This window comes from Ambystoma mexicanum, chromosome 2p (assembly GCF_040938575.1).
Source record: "Ambystoma mexicanum isolate Mex_15411 chromosome 2p, UKY_AmexF1_1, whole genome shotgun sequence".
In the NCBI taxonomy this organism is placed as follows: Eukaryota; Metazoa; Chordata; class Amphibia; order Caudata; family Ambystomatidae; genus Ambystoma; species Ambystoma mexicanum.
Window position 1 is genome coordinate 1,414,570,610 of NC_090923.1, and position 16,729 is coordinate 1,414,587,338.

Sequence of the window (16,729 nt, forward strand, 5' to 3'; positions counted from 1 at the left end):
GTCTGTCTTTGATGTATTGAATTGCCAACAGTGAGATATAGTCTGAGAATCTTTCAATTATCACACTGGAGCATTCAGATGGATGAAACGCTAAGTATTGGTCAGCGCATGAATTATATGGCAACTGGAACTGTGGAGAAAAATCAAAGGGTAAGCAAGAGAAAATCCAAACAAAGACAAGCAACTGTTGCTCTACCCAGTGGAGTCTGAAGCCCATCTGCAAATTCTGAGAAACAGGAAGAGAGAAAGCACAGGGAAAAGAATAACAGTGCACATATCCACTAATATATACAGAAATGGGCCTCAGTAAAATGTGTTCTCAAACAGAAAAGCTGACTTAACACAATCATTTATCTCTGGATCACGTACCGCTTGTTTCTGCACTCCACAGTTGTTGGGTTCTAATGTATCTGGCTGGATGTCCCTGGTGAGACAGTTTGTCTCTTTCAAGTCAAAAAGTAGATCGACATATTCCTCTTCCTCTACAACAATTACCTGTGGAGCAGAATAGCCAGACATCATTAATATATCACAACCCCAATCGGTTCATACTATAAATACTGGAATCCACGTCCATCTATTTCCCTGACTGTAGACTCCGCTTATAGCTCTGTCTTTGCTATTCAATTGTCCTGAGAAGTGGTGAAGCCTGTCTTTGTGCCCCACTCCCACAGGTCTCATCTTATCATAGCCTTTTAAAGAATCACACGTCTGTTTGAATGTGTTCACCTTGACTTCAGTATTTACATCCCTGTATTATTTTCCTCCTAAAATCTCCACTCTCCGTTTGATTTGGGTTTTGGCAGGTATTGCTTTTGCGCTCTGTTTTCATTTAAGGGGCCATTTTATAATAACTGCAAAATGCACACAGGGGAGAACCAATGCTAGCACTTGTTGGGGCCTCTGCATGCAATCTTAAAGATTTGCAAGACAGAGTGGAAAACGGAAGAGTAAAACCAGGCGAAATCAGTAAAGAAATAAACATCGTCGATAAATAACCCTTTGCAGACATCATTACTAATGGATTCCTGTGGAAGGGAAGTGCTGTTTAGCTGCTGCTTAATGAAGGCTTATTCAATAGGAATCCATACATTTTTCACCTGAATGGAACTATCACGCAAGCATAAAGCAAAGCACACGCACAAGATGGAGGAGAAAAGCATGATAGAGATCTAAACTGCGTGCCGTGCCCCTTCTCACCCTTCTGTGCACTTAAAATAAGCTGTAGTGGGAATTGCAGGAGTTAAAGCATTATGCCTTGCTTTTGCACCTCCATTTCCAGCCCACCCTGCCAACTTTAAAATGTCTTCATGAAATGTAGGTTTTTATTGACTTAACTGTTAATCTGCCTTCCCCATTATTAGTGTTGTGCATTTATCAATTTCTGTCTTTTTTACACTTTGAGTAGCCTTGCATTACTTATTTGTTTTGCCACCAAGCTTTTGCAGCTTTCACGGTTTGTGTACACACCTGTTACTTTTTGTATCCTTTTACCTGTTACTTTTTTTTGGAATGCAATTGCGTCACATACGAGGAACATATAGTTTGCATATATTTGAAAAGCCAAAATAACTTCTTGAGGTATGTGTCATGGCGTGCAGAGTCTCCCATGCAGCCGCACCACATCGTTGTGCGGGACGGCCGCCGTTGGTGTCGTTTCCTTTTAAGTGACGTTGGGGTTAGGGAGGCGGGTGTTGTAGGGAGGAAGTGAGTTAGTTATGTGTAAGAGGAAGTTCAATAAAGGAAGACGTGCGCAGCAGCTCCTCTGTGTCCGTGTTTATTGAGCCTGATCATCACTGTTTGAACGTGTGAGAGAGGTCCCCCACTGCTGTGTGGTAGGAGGAAGCCTTCTGAAGGCTTCACAGTATGACACAAATTATCTTTCCAATTACAGAAGGCAAAACTATGGATCACAAAAGGGGGCGATGTACCAGCAGAAGGATGTATTGATGAAGGAGCATATCTACCTCCAGACAATTAACGCATGGAGATTTATAATGGTCTCCCTATTCTCCATTAGAAGCTGAGAATAGGTGTTGAAAGCATATTGACTCCCCAGACCTTGAACATTATAAGCTTACGTCTTTAACTCAACTGACATACTCAGTCACTAGTCAACACACACCCACACTGTAAGCAAAAGGCCATCTCTCTGACACAAAGCCTTTGATGCCTCCTGCATGTCACACCAAGAAAGCTACAAGGGTTCTTCTGATCTACAATCCCAAAACAAAGCGCTGGCTTCTCGCCTTTCCCTCTCCTCCTAACTAACCAAATGTACCTGCTCTCTTCCAGATCCATCAGAGTGCCTGGAGACCATGCAAATGGAAATGCTGCAGAGCATATATTCTAATCACATAACATAACAGACTTCTTCATCAGCACCGCCATTATAATCTAGTGGTGCTCAGCCTCCACTATGGACATCTGTTCTTAGGGACTTTAACTGCATATGTTGGGCACAGAACCTGTTTCATAACAGTTGATTAGTTATTGCCTTTATTGCATCCATCACCCATCACACCCGTCTTATCCATCAAAAAAACCTGAAAAACTATAACCCTTCAAATCACACACACCAGCTTGTTTGGTCATCTCCGGCAGGATTCCACCCTGCCACATGAATGGAGACCTCATTAGTCTCGTTGCTCAAAGGTCTTTTGACTGGCACACTGACCATGTCAGAGCACTGATACAGTCACATCTATCAGCTACTTTGAACTCTGTCCACCACAAAGGTCTCTTGGACTACCGGTCGCTAACAGGGTTGTGTGGATCCATACTACCATGAATGCCATTGATTCTGGTAAATCCGACTTAGTCATCTTCACACCTTTCGGCTAACAACCAATCAAAGTCGGTTATGAAGTCCCACATGCATCTTCCCTGATCCCTGTTTCATATAATTTGGTGTCCTTAGTACGGTCTATGGGATTCAAATTTGCAACAAATAAGGTGATACTATTGCCTTTAGAAATTATTGTGACCTGCATTTTGCTGTTTCATACCCTTGCTTGTGTCTGATTGCAGTTGGTGTGTGAATGCAGACATACATTCAATTTTTTTTTACATTGCACCAGGTCTCCTTACCCACCAGAAACACTTAGACTTCTGGCCTTACTTACCTAGTCAGTCCCTTTTGGTTGAAGGTCCTAGTATTCTGACCGAATGAGCAACTGCTCTGTGATCATCAGATAGAAGTAGTGTCTGAAGAGTACCTTTTTAGTTTTGGCTATTAGGTTATGCTACAGCCCCATCTCTTAGACAAAACTATTGTATTGGAGTGCAGTTAGGAGGAAAGGGATGTGAGGAGGGGCACACAACCTGTGGGTGTTGTTTGTATATTTACCCAGCCATTGGATGTCCATAGCCATGCTAATCCTTATTTCCTATTCCTACCTGCCCCTCCCCAACCAAATCACCAGACAGGAGCTCATTATGAGTTTGGTGGTATCTCAGTGATAAATCTTCTGAGATATCACCAAACGGATATACTGTTACCAACATGCGGTCCGGTTGAATTCCCACCATATTACAAGTGATGGTATAGCAGTGTTAGTCCCCTTTTATGGAGTCCATAGGACACCATGAGGATTTCGGCAGAATTTCCACCTGCTGTAATTCCGCCTGCGGTAATTTCTCCAAAATTGCCATTTTTTGGTGATAAAGTGGCACCTTATCTCCAAACCCATAGTTCTGCTGAGTGGTAATATGACAGTAATGCAGTGTTAACTCGATCACCACTGCATTACCACAATTTCTGGCCACACGGCCACACTCATAATGAGGCACTGTAGAGGTGTTATTTCTAAGCAGTCTTCTGGGAGTTAATGGCATTATTGCAGCTGTAAATGAGCCACTGGGGTAAACAATCTTGTAACCAAATGTGCCTTCAGCCACTTAATTCATAAGCAAGAGGTGTGTTTGCAACAGATATTTGCACCAAAGTCCTGCTAAAAACAAGCACTAACCAACAGATTTGGCTTGTGCACATTAAGTAAGATTTTCATAAATGTGAATAATCTTTCTGACATGTGTCAACCCCAGAACGTTTTGCTTAGACTTGGTAATTATTTGCCCTTGTCCCTAGGTGAGTGGGAATCTTTTTCCCCTCTCACCTAGTCTTTTACTGTTTTTATGCATGACCTTTTTATGTCTCTCCATCGTTTGTGAATGGAGTTATATTTTATTATTACTTTTGGACTGAGGCTGTGTTGCCCCTGTGGGATTCCCTTTGTCATTTATTTTTAATGTACTTGGGTGAACTACTGTTCCCAACGGGTAAAGTGGGATTTACAGCCCCTTTTCATTTTATATAATGAGCCAGCACACCCCATCTTATGTGAAGTGCTCAGGAGATAAACTGTATCCCCTTTGTTACTTACCTGGTAACATTTGTGCTACAATTACAAGTTAAAGGAATAGTTTGTTCAGAAATATTAATTGCCAAAAAGATGGCCAATAATAGAACAAATACCTAAAATATACATTTTTTGAAGTCCCTATGCAAAGGTTCGAGCAAATGATGCTCAAACTTTAAAATTGCAAGCACTAGGGGGCATCCGTTTTGTGAAATGGATGCCGCCTGTGCTTGCGTTTGCGGCACTAATGATGCAAAAGCCAGCCAGCTATAGTAAACAAAAGCTACCACTGGGTGGCTTTTGCTTCATTGGTGCTCGACTCGGAGGACGGGGACCAGAGACTACAGGCAGGAAAGCTGCAGCTGCATCTCGGTAAGTGCTATTTTATTTTTTTAAATAAGCACTAGCTGTGGTTTTGACAAGTTAAAGGAATAGTTCGTTCAGAAATATTAATGGGCAAAAAGATGGCCAATAATAGAACAAATACCTAAAATATACATTTTTTGAAGTCCCTATGCAAAGTTTCGAGCAAATGATGCTCAAACTTTAAAATTGCAAGCACTAGGGGGCATCCATTTTGTGAAATGGATGCCCTGCCGTGGCTATCACTTTGGGTCTCCGGTTCTCCCCTGGGGGAGCACCGGAGACCCAAAGTGATAGCAGCACCGGAGACCCAAAGTGATAGCCACGGCAGGCAGAAACACAATGCGGTTGTGTTTCCATGCCGCGGTGTTTCTGCCTACAGCAGCTTTCACTTTGGAGCTCTCGGCTCCCCGGGGGGAGCCTGCGAGCTCCAAAGTGAAAGCCGATGCAGGCAGAAACACAACGCGGTTGTGTTTCCATGCCACAGTGTTTCTGCCTACAGCAGCTTTCACTTTGAAGCTCTCGGGCTCCCCGTGGGTAGCCTGCAAGCTCCAAAGGGAAAGCCGCTGCAGGCAGAAACACAACGCGGTTGTGTTTCCATGCCGCGGTGTTTCTGCCTACAGCAGCTTTCACTTCCGAGCTCTCGGGCTCCCCACGGGAGCCCAAGAGCTCCAAAGTGAAAGCTGCTGTAGGCAGAAACACAACAGGGTTGTGTTTCCATGCCGCGTTGTTTAGTAATACAACGTTTTTGGATTTGTAAATGCTGCAGTATTTACAAATCCAAAAATGTTGTTATTCTGAATGCTGCAGCTTTCGCTGAGAGTCTCCTGGACTCCCTCAGGGTTGGGGGAGCCCCGGAGACTCCCAGTGAAAGCTGCAGCATTCAGAAGAACAACGTTGTTGTATTTGTGATTGCCGTGGTTTTACAACCACGGCAATCACAAATACAACAACGTTATATTTTTAATTGGTGCGCGTCGGCTTTTTGCCTTCATTTTACGTTTTCTATGCTTCCCTGGGCTTGGGAAGCACAGAAAACGTAAAATGAAAGTGAATGCAGCCTCCTCAGCTCTGCTTAGGCTGCAGTAAGCAAAAGCTCCCAGTAGGGGAATGTCTAGGTGGCAGCGAAACTACTTTTATGACTTTTAGACATTATTACTCGCAGGCTGTCAACTCAGCTGCAGTAATGCACAGGATGGTCACAATTCTGCTAGAGTGGTGGTCTCCTGTTTTTTTGCCATTTCCTGTTTGCTTGTTGTTTCTGAGGTCTTCTTCTGCAATCCTAGGTGGGAAAGATCGTGGTTGAAGTTTGTCTTCGGTGGTAATCCTATCTATTCCCCGCAATGGCTGTGCGTGAGAAGGGAGGAAGGGAGGGAGGAGTCTATATTTCTGCAGCCCTTTGTCTTTCACCTTGCCTGAAAGGAACCAGTTCCTACTGGGAGCTGGCTGTTCTGTCTCCCTTTCTGTAAACTGCTGGGAGGGTTTGCAGACGTTGTGCTGTTGTTCTTGCTAAATACTCTGATCCTGGAAGCTGCTGACAAGTCGACCACTGGAGCTGAAGAGGAAGATGAAGAAGCAATGGATGTAACCATTTCTAGCGACCAGAGAGCCTGCTGTTTAACAGGAAACCTGAAGTAACCCCTCCTTGCAAGCAACCTTGGGGTGCCGAAAATGTGATGATTCCTTTCAAGAGGCTAGTGAGAACCACTAGACTTAAGAAGATGTGCATTTTGAGCTATCGCTCAATGTTATGTGTCCTTGCTGGGCTGCAAGCTGCCAATACCCAGGGACCACGAGCCAGAGTGTGTGCATGGTCTTCCAAAGTCTGAATTTTGTCCGAAACTTTGGTGGACTCCTGATTGACCTCGATAGAGACAAATCGAATCTCTGACGTCCTCTCAACAGAGTGCAGGACCCAGAGAGTGAAGAGAATCGAACCAGTGGTATTCGTCCTTCGCCTGGTTCCTGTAAAAGGGTGCCAAATCCAGAGAGCCACGAGAAGATGCAAAGAATCCTTTGTTGTAAGCCTCCCCCATCGATGACTGCTGCCAGTTTTCCTTCAGTGTCCATTTCTTCAGTCTGCTGACCGAGATCCCAAAGACCCGAGCCTTTGCTGCTGCATCCTGAAGACATCCACCCAGAAGCTCTTCTTTTCTGCTGAGGTACTGTGTTGGCTTGGGTAATACTTACCTTAAGTCTTGTGTCGATCCTGTGAGGCTGAGTGGTTGTTTGTGTGTTTGGGAGTTTGCCCATTCCGTTCATCCAGGCCTAATGCTGGAATACCTATTGGGAATCTTCTATGAAGTCCCTGAACACTTTTAACAAATCTGATGCTAATGATTACTTGTTGAAGAAGATATCCTCTGACGCTCTGACTTTCCTGCACCTGAACTCTATCCTGACCTGCCTACAGACCACTAGGGTCCCTCTTCTGCCTCTGGGAAAACTCATGCTATAGACTAGGGAAGGACTTTAAAACATAAGGCTTCTGTCTTGAAAATTAACAAGTGTTGAAAGTACTTGTAAACATGATAGTGTGGTAACTGTATTTCTGTAATAGAATAAGTTACGAAGTGTCTACCAGTTATTACTTACCTTTGTCTTGCATTCTTCCCCTCCCAAAAGCATACACGTTGGTCTAGTCACTCTGAATAGTGTTCCACTCTTCTTAAAAGTAATAGTCTTGGTTCTGTTTTATTCTTCTTAACTGAAGGAGTGCAAACTCTTACCAATAGGGTTTACATACCTTGAATAGCTGTGCGTTCTTCTTAAAGTGTATTTTGTGGTTTTTCTGTCCCTAATCTGCTTCAGTGCATTCCTAAAGCAGTCTTGGAGTTGATACTTGTCTTTGAGTTGATTGTAGCCCCTCTTAAAAGTATAATAGGTTCTTACTTACCTTGAATAGCTTGTCCATTCTAAAAGTGTGTAGTTGGGTTATGCTTTCCCTGAACTGCTTAAGAGAACTTTTAAAATAGTCATAACGTTCCTAGTTACCTTAGAACTGTATATTACACTTCTGAAAAGTATAACTGGTTCAACTATCTATTCCTGTATTAGTCATAGTGTAACAGTTATGTACCAATAGGTTATACTAACATTGAATAGCTGCTGCTCTTCTAAACTTGTAACACTGGGTTGTTCTTTCCCTGAATTGCTTAAATGCACCTCTAAAATAGTTTCATGAGGTTCTTGCTTTCTATGAGTAGCTTAATGCCCCTCTAGAAAGTACTTAAGATACTTGTAACAAGAGTTAGTATAACTGAGTGATTGATTCTGAATGTGAATAACACTGTATGTTATGGCCAATAGGGTATATTACCCTTGAATTACCTATTGTAATTTAAAATTAACTAACCTTATTTATTTATTTATTGTTCACTTGTCAGGCGCTTATACAGGAAGCAAGTACTGTTTCAAAGCACCCACAGCGCAAAATGGAAGGGACAGGGATGATAGACAAAGAAATTACAACAATGATTAAATAATTAAATACAATAGAAGAGGAGACAATGGGGAGGGGAAGACAAACCTACAATACCTTGTGAGTTTTCAGAACGTGCAAGTGCAGACGGGAGAGGGGTATGGGATAGGTGATGTGGTGCTCATGGAGAATAGCAGGTAAAGTGCTATGAAGAAAGGTAAGTGCAACCTCCAGTGGTTTAGGTTGAGCTGAGGCAAGTGCATAGGATAGACAGCAGCAGGGATGATAAGATGTGGTAGATCAGGGCCCCGAGGATGCATAAGGGCCCTGCACATCAATCAAGCTAATGTGCGATTGGCAGGGGAGAGAGGGAGGGAAGCAAGAGGTAAAGAGGAAGGTCTTGAGGCTTTTTTTTCCGGAACTTAAGGAAGTCCTGCTCAAGATGAAAGGGGTGGGGCTTTTCCAAGGAAAGGAACCCGCTGAGGAAAGCGATCAAGCACCTGCTCTCTCTCTCTGTTTAGCAAACCGCTTTACACACAAGTAGTTGGTGCCAGAGGATGTGGGTGTCTAGAAGGGGAATATTTAGTCAGAAAGAGTTGCAGATCGAGTGGTCCCCACCCCAGACAGCCCTATGGATAATGCAGAGGGATTTGAATTTAATTTGTTTCTCGATCGGGAGCCAGTGAAGACTTTGTAGGGCAGAAGAGATGCAGTCCCTGGGCATGATGCCAAGGATAAGTCTTGCTGCCCTATTCTGGATTGCCTGGAGGGGTCGCAGATAGGACGAAGGTAGAATAATGAGGTGGCTTTTGCAATAGGGAAGCCCAGAGAGAACCAGAGCCCAGGTAACATTGAGTCTCTGGTGGAAGGTGAGGAAAGGTAGAATTCCTTTCAGAAGGAAACGCTGAAAGTGGGACTTCTTGGCAATGTCCTGAGTATGAGGGAGGAAGGAGAGAGGGGAATCAAAGATGATTCCAAGGTTTCTGGCTTCCATAGAGGGAGCAGGGGGAGAGCCCATGGAAGAAGGCCAAAGTGAAAGGAAGAAATCAAGGTGCTCTGTTTTGCTGGCATTGCGGCAGTGATCATTAGAGGTACACCAGGCCTGGAGGGCTGAAAGGCAGTCAGGGATAATGGTGGGTGCAAGGGCATCTGTAAGGAAGTTTGAAGAAGAGTTGTGTGTTGTCAGCATAGCACTGGAAGTTGTGGGAGAAGGAGGAATGGCGGCATGCCAGCAGAGTAAGGTAGAGGTTAAACAGCTAAGGAGAAAGACTGGAGCCCTGGGGGATGCCAGAAGTAGGGGAGGAGAAGGTGCCAAGTATGACTTTGCAGGAGTGGCCAGTTAGGAAGGAGGTAAGCCAGTCCAGTGCCCGCTCCAAGATATCAAGTATCATGGAGCCTTTTTATGAGGATGGAGTGTTTCACTGTGTCAAATGCAGAAGAGAGATTAAGGCGGATGAGGACAGCAGAGGAGTTGGAATCAAGGGATGCAAGCAGTTTTTCACGGGTATTCAGAAAAGCAGTTTCCATGCCTCTGGATGCTTGGAATCCAGATTGATGGTCGTGGAGACCGCCAACAAGTTCATTGTTGCAGTTAAGTTGGAGCAGGGCCAGCTTCTCAAGTAGTTTCCCCAGGAAAGGGGTGACAGAGATAGGGCGATAGTTGGCTGGGCAGGAATGGTCTGCTGATGGTTTTTAAAGGAGGGGGTGCACAAGCGAGTGCTTGAGGGAGGATGGAAAAGAACCAATAGCAAAGGAGTGGTTACAAAGATCAGCGAGAGCAGGGGCGAGAGAGGCAATGTTGTCCTTGATGGTTCTGGATGAGCAAGGGGCAACCTGTTTGGAAGAGACCTTAAGGGAGTTGACCACTCTGGTGACTTCTTCTGTAGAAACAGATGTGAAGGTGGAAAAGGAAGAAGGAGGAGGGTGAGAGGTTAGGGGAGGCAAGGGGGAAGGGATGGGTTTGAAGATTACGTGACAAGGCTGTTCAGTATGTACTGGTTTTTGGTGATGAAGTGAGTGGTGAGTGCATTGCAAAGGGCCTGGGATGGAATAGGGGCAAAGGCTACTGCAGATGGGTTGGCAAATTCCCTGCAGATTTTGAAGAGTTCAGCGATGTTGTTGGACGCGCCAGATATCGTGCCTGAATGTGGGCCCTTTTTTGGCATGGATAGAGAGTCTGTAATGCTTTTGGAGCAGGCAGCAGGCCAGTTTGTCAGAGGGTGAACCTGAGGTTTGCACTTCCGTTCTGCAGCCCTCCACTTACGTTTCAGGTCTGCAAGTTCGGAGTCGTACCAGGTGTTACGGCTGGAGGCAGGTTTCAGGCGGATCCTCATGACTAGGGCAAGGATGTCTAGGGTGTTGGTAATGGAGAAATAGAGGTTGATGAGAGCAGAGTCAGAGGTAGAGTCTGAGTTGGGTGGGCAAGGGGGAATGAAGGTGGAAGTGAAGGCAACAGCTGACACTCGTTTGATCGGTCAGATGTTTGTGAGGTTGGCAGGGCTTTTAGAGAAGTTGTCACAAGGCCATAGGGACCCAGGTGGGAGGAGAGAAGAAAGTGGTCAGACCAGAGAGAGTGGTGAGCAGAGGAGATGAGAGAGGGAGGTCTGAATGGATGATGGCGTCCAGCATGTGTCCGGCAGAATGGGTTGGACCAGAGGGAAGATTGGAGAGGGATAAAGAGGTGCAGAGTGCAGAGGTCAATGAAGCGGGTGGATGCTTTGCACAGGGAGTCCAATTGGATGTTAAAGTCACACAGGAGTAGCAGGTTGGAGGTGGTTGCGAGTAAGGAGGAATAGAAATCAGCCCGTAGAAACAGAGAGGAAGCACCTGGAGGGCAGTAAATGTTAGCAGTGGTCAGGGTGGAGGAGGGCTAGATGACTTATTTGCATAATATGCTCCCAAAGGATGAATAGAGCAGAGTGGGTAGGATGGAAGAAGGAATCCACTCAGAGAAGATTAAGGCAACCCCACCACCAGTCCGGTGAGGTTGAGGTTTGGAGGTGATCCTAAAGCCATCGGGTACGAGAGAGTCAAAGGAAGTGACTGAGCTGGCATTAAACCAAGTCTCAGTGAGTGAAAGTATGTCAAGGTCAGTGTCTTCAAGGAGAAGGCAGATGTCAGCAGAGTGTTTGTTGGCTGAGCGTGCATTGAGGGTGTACAGGTGGAAACAATCAATTCCTTTGAAAGTTTTTTGAGGTGGAGTACAGGGGCGTGGTACTTTAGTCAGAGGTGGCGGAGCAAGGGGAAACTAAGGGGGAGGCAGGAGAAGGAAGGAAGTTGATGAGAAACGCCAGGATCCGGTCAAAGAGAAGGATGTTGGCCTGAAGGCCTTGAACCAGGATGATGCCCGTGAAATAGACATTAATGCAGCAGCGAGATGAGAGGAAACCAGCCAAGAGGACTTCCCACTTGGTGCCGCCGTTAATGGGAGAGGAAGAGTAAGGGGAGAGAGTAGAGATGAGAAGTGCATAGGTCTGGAGATGGGACAGAAAAAAGGATGTATGTGAAGATTTCTCTGGAGGATGCACTGACATAAGTGTCTGCAATTAGGAGGCCAGGTTTGCAGCGAGGATTTGAGAGAGAGAGTGGCTAGGTGCTAGTGTAGCAGTTGGAATATATTGGAGAGTGCCATCTCAGAGTAAGAGGAAACAGGTGAGAGGCAGAGAGATAAAGAGATGGGGGGAGGGGGGTGCTGCAATGCACAGTTCTGACCTGACACACAGGCGGCCAAGTGGATGTTAAAAGTAAGCAGTCACAAAGCAATGCAGGATGTGAGCACACCTAAAATCGATTTTTAAAAGCAATGCATGATGTGAGCACACCTCTTTTTGATTTCTAAAATCAATGCAGGATGTGACACACCTCAATTCAGTTTGAACTAACAGTCAAAAGTAATGCGGGATGTGAGCACACCTAACTGCAATTTCTAAAAGCAATGCAGATGTGAACACAGCTAAATTTGTTCTTAAAAGCAATGCAGGATGTGAACACACCTAAAATCGATTTTTAAAAGCAATGCAGGATGTGAGCACACCTCTTTTTGATTTCTAAAAACAATGCAGGATGTGAGCACTCCTGAATTCGGTTTGAACTAACAGTCAAAAGTAATGCGGGATGTGAGCACACCTAAATGCAATTTCTAAAAGCAATGCAGATGTGAACACAACTAAATTCATTTTTACAAGTAATGCAGGATGTGAACACACCTAAAATTGATTTCAAACTAACAGTATAAAAGCAATGCAGGATGTGAGCACACCTATAAAACAGTTATTTAGGACACAAGTCTTGCAGCACAGCAGTACAGCAAGTGGAAGCAGTGGAAGTGAGAGCTGAGGAAAGGAAGACGATGTAAAGAGTTTGTGACCGAGAAGTACAAAGGGAGAGGTGACAGCTTATATAGATCAGTGTGAATGTCAGGAGTGGCACAGAGTCCAGGATAGCTGCAGGAGGCAATGGAGCAAACAGTCAGGACTCATGTTGTATCTGGGGAAAGGAGCCCATAGTAAAAGGGCGAGCGGTGGAACTGCCCAGCATCATGGTGCATTCTTTTCCTGTGGTAGGGTAGTGGGGCCTGCCGCCAGCCAAGCCCAGTCAGGACTGGCCAGGCACAGACAAGGTCTTTGTTGTGGGGGCTGGCTCCTGCCTCCCGGTGCTCATGATTGGTTCAAATAGGCTGCAGGTAGCCTATTGAAGGGGAGCAGACTTTGAACAAAGGCTGACTCCACTGCCCAATACGGGGACGGCCAGCTTAGAGAGTGCACACTTGCAATGCAGGTTATTTCGATTTTACCAGCTTGAAGCAAGTAGAATACCATACATGCAGCAGGAAGTAAACGCTTTGTTGCACTTTCAATTAGTAACAGAAGTGCTCAATAAGGGTGCATTTCATGCACACTGCGGATGAAATGGCAGTACATTCAGATATTTCTTTTTCAAGATGACCAGATAAAAGGGCAAGTGCCCGGCGAATTCTGAGCCCAAATTGGGCTTACCTTACAGGAAATTCTGCTCAATGGGGGAGGAGGCTGAGTGGGCTGGAGGGGCCATGATGGATCATCCTCTTCTTCTACAGGGAAATGAGGGAGAGACTCATCCCGGGCATAGATGTGGGCCTTCGTTGTGGTGGCTGGCTCCCGCCTCAATGTGCTTGTGATTGGTTCAAATAGGCTGGAGGCAGCCTATTGGAGTGGAGCAGGCTTTGAACAAAGGTTGGCTCCACTGCCCAAGACTTGTCTTATTCCCAAAGAACAGCAGATTACCATCCTGAATGTACAACTGTAGGTTTGACTTACCTTGACTACTTATTGTACTTTAAGTAAGGTTATACTTTGGTGTGTATACCATAAGTATTGAGTTGTTTTTTTTATAATTGTGTTTATGTGATATGTTATAGTACTTACCTCGCCAAGATGTATCTTTGCCTACCTGCATTTAAATAAACTATGTATTTTTACAATATATAGTGTTTCAGTGTTTCTTTGGACAATATATATACTGCAATTTCTTTATACCAAGCTACAGCCCTCTCTACCTCCTAAGACAAGCCTGGCTGCTCTGTCTATGCTACCAAATGTTCTCAGGTGGTACAGCCTTATACAAAGAGTGGAGTTTTTTACTGCCTCAGATATGGTTTTATGGAGCCTTTAGTTGGACTTTAGAAAAACTGCCCTAACATTGCATTGGTAGTCAATAGTCATTTGCCAGACACTTAGATGATATGCCAAGGTACTCACCATGTGGTAGCTGTTCCCATGTTATGATCCGTTAGGGCCATTATAGCAGTGTTTGGGGTACCATTATGGCAGTGCCCAGCAAAACCCTATTGAATGCCTACACAAAAGCTAGAACGGTTGGGTTTGTAAATGTTTGCCTTTACTTTGACGCTGTCTGTGTTTCTTCTCATGCCAATAAAGCGTTTTGTACTGTATTCCAATACACAAATGTTGATATTCCCAGCATGTCTGTCTTGGAAGATGGTATGCCAACACTTTTCAATTCTTGCTGGGAGGTGCGTAAATGGGCACACATCTTGCAACTGACTGGGATAACCCGACCCAATCTCAAGATCTCCTTATTTAAGGTGACTTGTCAGGTGACCCATCCAAAACCTTACAGGAATCTTCCCAAACCCTTTAGCACGACCTACACAGAGGCCTTGATCAATCTCATTATAATCCTCTCCATTCCAGGCCATAGCTAACAAAGGTGATTATTTGACGCATCACACGATGAGTTCCTCTGTGTGCTGATTCAGGAGGGGCTTGTAAACCCGTGCCTTTCACGGTACATCCTCGTATTCCCTCAAACTGTCCCTTTTTTTCATTCTGACTTATGCTTGTTCCCTCAGTCACATCACCCATTCAATAAAATCCTTGATACAGGTAAGTGGCAGGCTGCAGTTTTTGAGTTCCAGTCCATGCATGTAAAATAGTACAATCTAATCTAACAATATAATAAAATAAGATGTATGTTTGTCTGATGCAGTCATCGCCTGTTGTCACAGCTAGAGGGAGCTGTTGCCTTACGATATATAGAGACAATGCCAATTTCCAAAGCTTTTCCTGTTGTCACCCAGAGGGAGCTGTTGTCTTAGAATATATAGTGGTCCTACTGCGTTAATGAAAACCTGCACTTTGGCTGTGTACACAGGCTGTGTACTCCAGTATAAAAACAAGCAAGCTTTGTCAAAACCAAATACCAAGACGGCAGTGAATACACTGTACACACGAGTGAGTCAGCTGATCTAGAAGGCCGTTAGTAAAGAGAGAGATAGTAATAGCGGCATGTCGTGAGACTAAATATCTAATATAAAAGGAAAGGAAAGGCTTAAACAAAAATAACGTGCACCCGCAAGTGATGCAGAATAATGTAAGCCAGGCTGAATATCTGGATAGCGTGGTGCACTGTGGGTGCTGCCTTTGTTACTCTTCTTACAGAGGACCCAGCACAGCAGCTATTGCATTAACCAACATTGCACAAGTGCAGCAGTATGTACCGTTACTGCCGCAATGCCCAATACACCGACTACAACACTGTTATGCATACACACCCTTCTTGTATAAACACGAAGCAGCACATTCCCATTTAGCAATGCTAGCTTAAGTACACTGGCGTTCAGTGTAGAGCCAAGTTAAACATATTGCTTTGCGGCTGGGATGTAGAGCCTCTACCCCACTAGCCTCCATTCCTGTGTAAAACATGCATCCGACGCATCTTATCTCTGGCATTGCCACCATCTGAGGAGAACTAGCCCTAGAGTCCATGCTTCACTGCCTTAAGACCAGCTGTTGAGGCTTTTGCTGTGACTGCACCCCTACTCTGAGACACACTGCCTTCCTCTTTAAGTACTTTTAAAGACCACCTGATTTTCTGCCATCGGGCTACATCATGGCTATATATATATCTCATTTTGTTCATTTCCACTGAAGTAACACATGAGGACCACAAAGCCATGTTATGGTGCAGAAACATAACAGAAAATGAAGGCCCCCACATTCTAAACGTTACCAGGGAGTCTTGTGATTAATACCACCCATAGACGTACATAGGCCTAACCACACATGGGAGTCTGTGAAAAGTGGCGACCACCCTACACGACACACATCGCAAGGGCCACGTTATGAGATTGTCTACGCCGCACTACACACATTATTATAGAATATCACGTGTCTATGTGTCCATGTGCCTCTGTATGGAAAGTCTATGCATCTATATGTATGTGGGTACATGTCCCCGTCTATGCCTTCACTTTCTTCCTATGTGGCGATGTTCCCGTGTGTCTGTGTTCCTCTGTATCTTTGTAGTACGACACTTGGTAATAACTCTGCTCCCTCTGGCTTCAGATACTCCCATCAGTTCAGTTCACAGATTGTTTCTTTTCCCTAACATGCCTACCTTCTCCTCCACGCTTGCCACCGTAAAGATGTATTTTCTGTTTGTGTTGAAAGCCTTGACTGCTAGCTGCAAGCAAGTCTGCCCGAGGCGGGACAGCTTGCTGAGGTCCACCTGTGCCTCAGTGGTGGGGGCCCAGCTCACCAGGCAACAGAGCCAAAGTGCCACGAGCAAGCTCTTCATCTTCCTGGATTTGTTCTATAATGTCCAATATTGGACAGAGAAATTCTTTACCTGATATATGCCCCTGAGCACATATCAGGTTGAGGTTAGTTAAGGATTAACTTTCCAAACTGGGTGGCACTTCTACTGCAACACTCATTGGGTAACTGCAACCTATTGACCTGCTTTGAAAGCAGGCCATCCTCAGATTGGGTAAATAATCACTGGCAGGCTTCACAAGACCAGTAATGTGGTCTGTACATAAAATGCCTGTAATTTATCACAGTGCTCGTTGATCCCCAGTTAAGGAACTCATTAATAATTTATTTAGGTGATTTCCAAGCTACTCTCCGCCACAGTTATGCATTCATGGCTTCGACCAGGGTGAATGGGCTAGAAGCTCACTGTGGTGTCCTGCATAGTCGACCATGCAGCATGGAACTCAATGGGATGAATATGCCTTGGGTGCCTGTGCAGTAGAGATAACTTGGGAGGCAGATATTCTTGGCGCCATACATTTCTTTATTTA

At 44.9% G+C, this 16,729-nt stretch overlaps 1 protein-coding gene across 2 annotated transcripts in view; it reads right to left on the reverse strand.

Annotated features, from left to right (window-relative positions):
• Window positions 1-16,262, reverse strand: part of LOC138566061 (uncharacterized) — a 115,597-nt gene extending 99,335 nt beyond the window's left edge. The window contains exons 1-2 of one of the 2 annotated variants that reach the window (XM_069643093.1): window positions 16,042-16,262; window positions 370-495 (exon numbers count right to left, since the gene is read on the reverse strand). In XM_069643093.1, the coding sequence (XP_069499194.1) occupies window positions 370-495; window positions 16,042-16,221 (306 nt within the window). In that variant the 5' untranslated portion in view covers window positions 16,222-16,262. The remainder of the gene's footprint in view (window positions 1-369; window positions 496-16,041) is intronic. The other variant, XM_069643092.1, reaches the window with a different exon arrangement.
• Window positions 16,263-16,729: the final 467 nt, after the last annotated feature.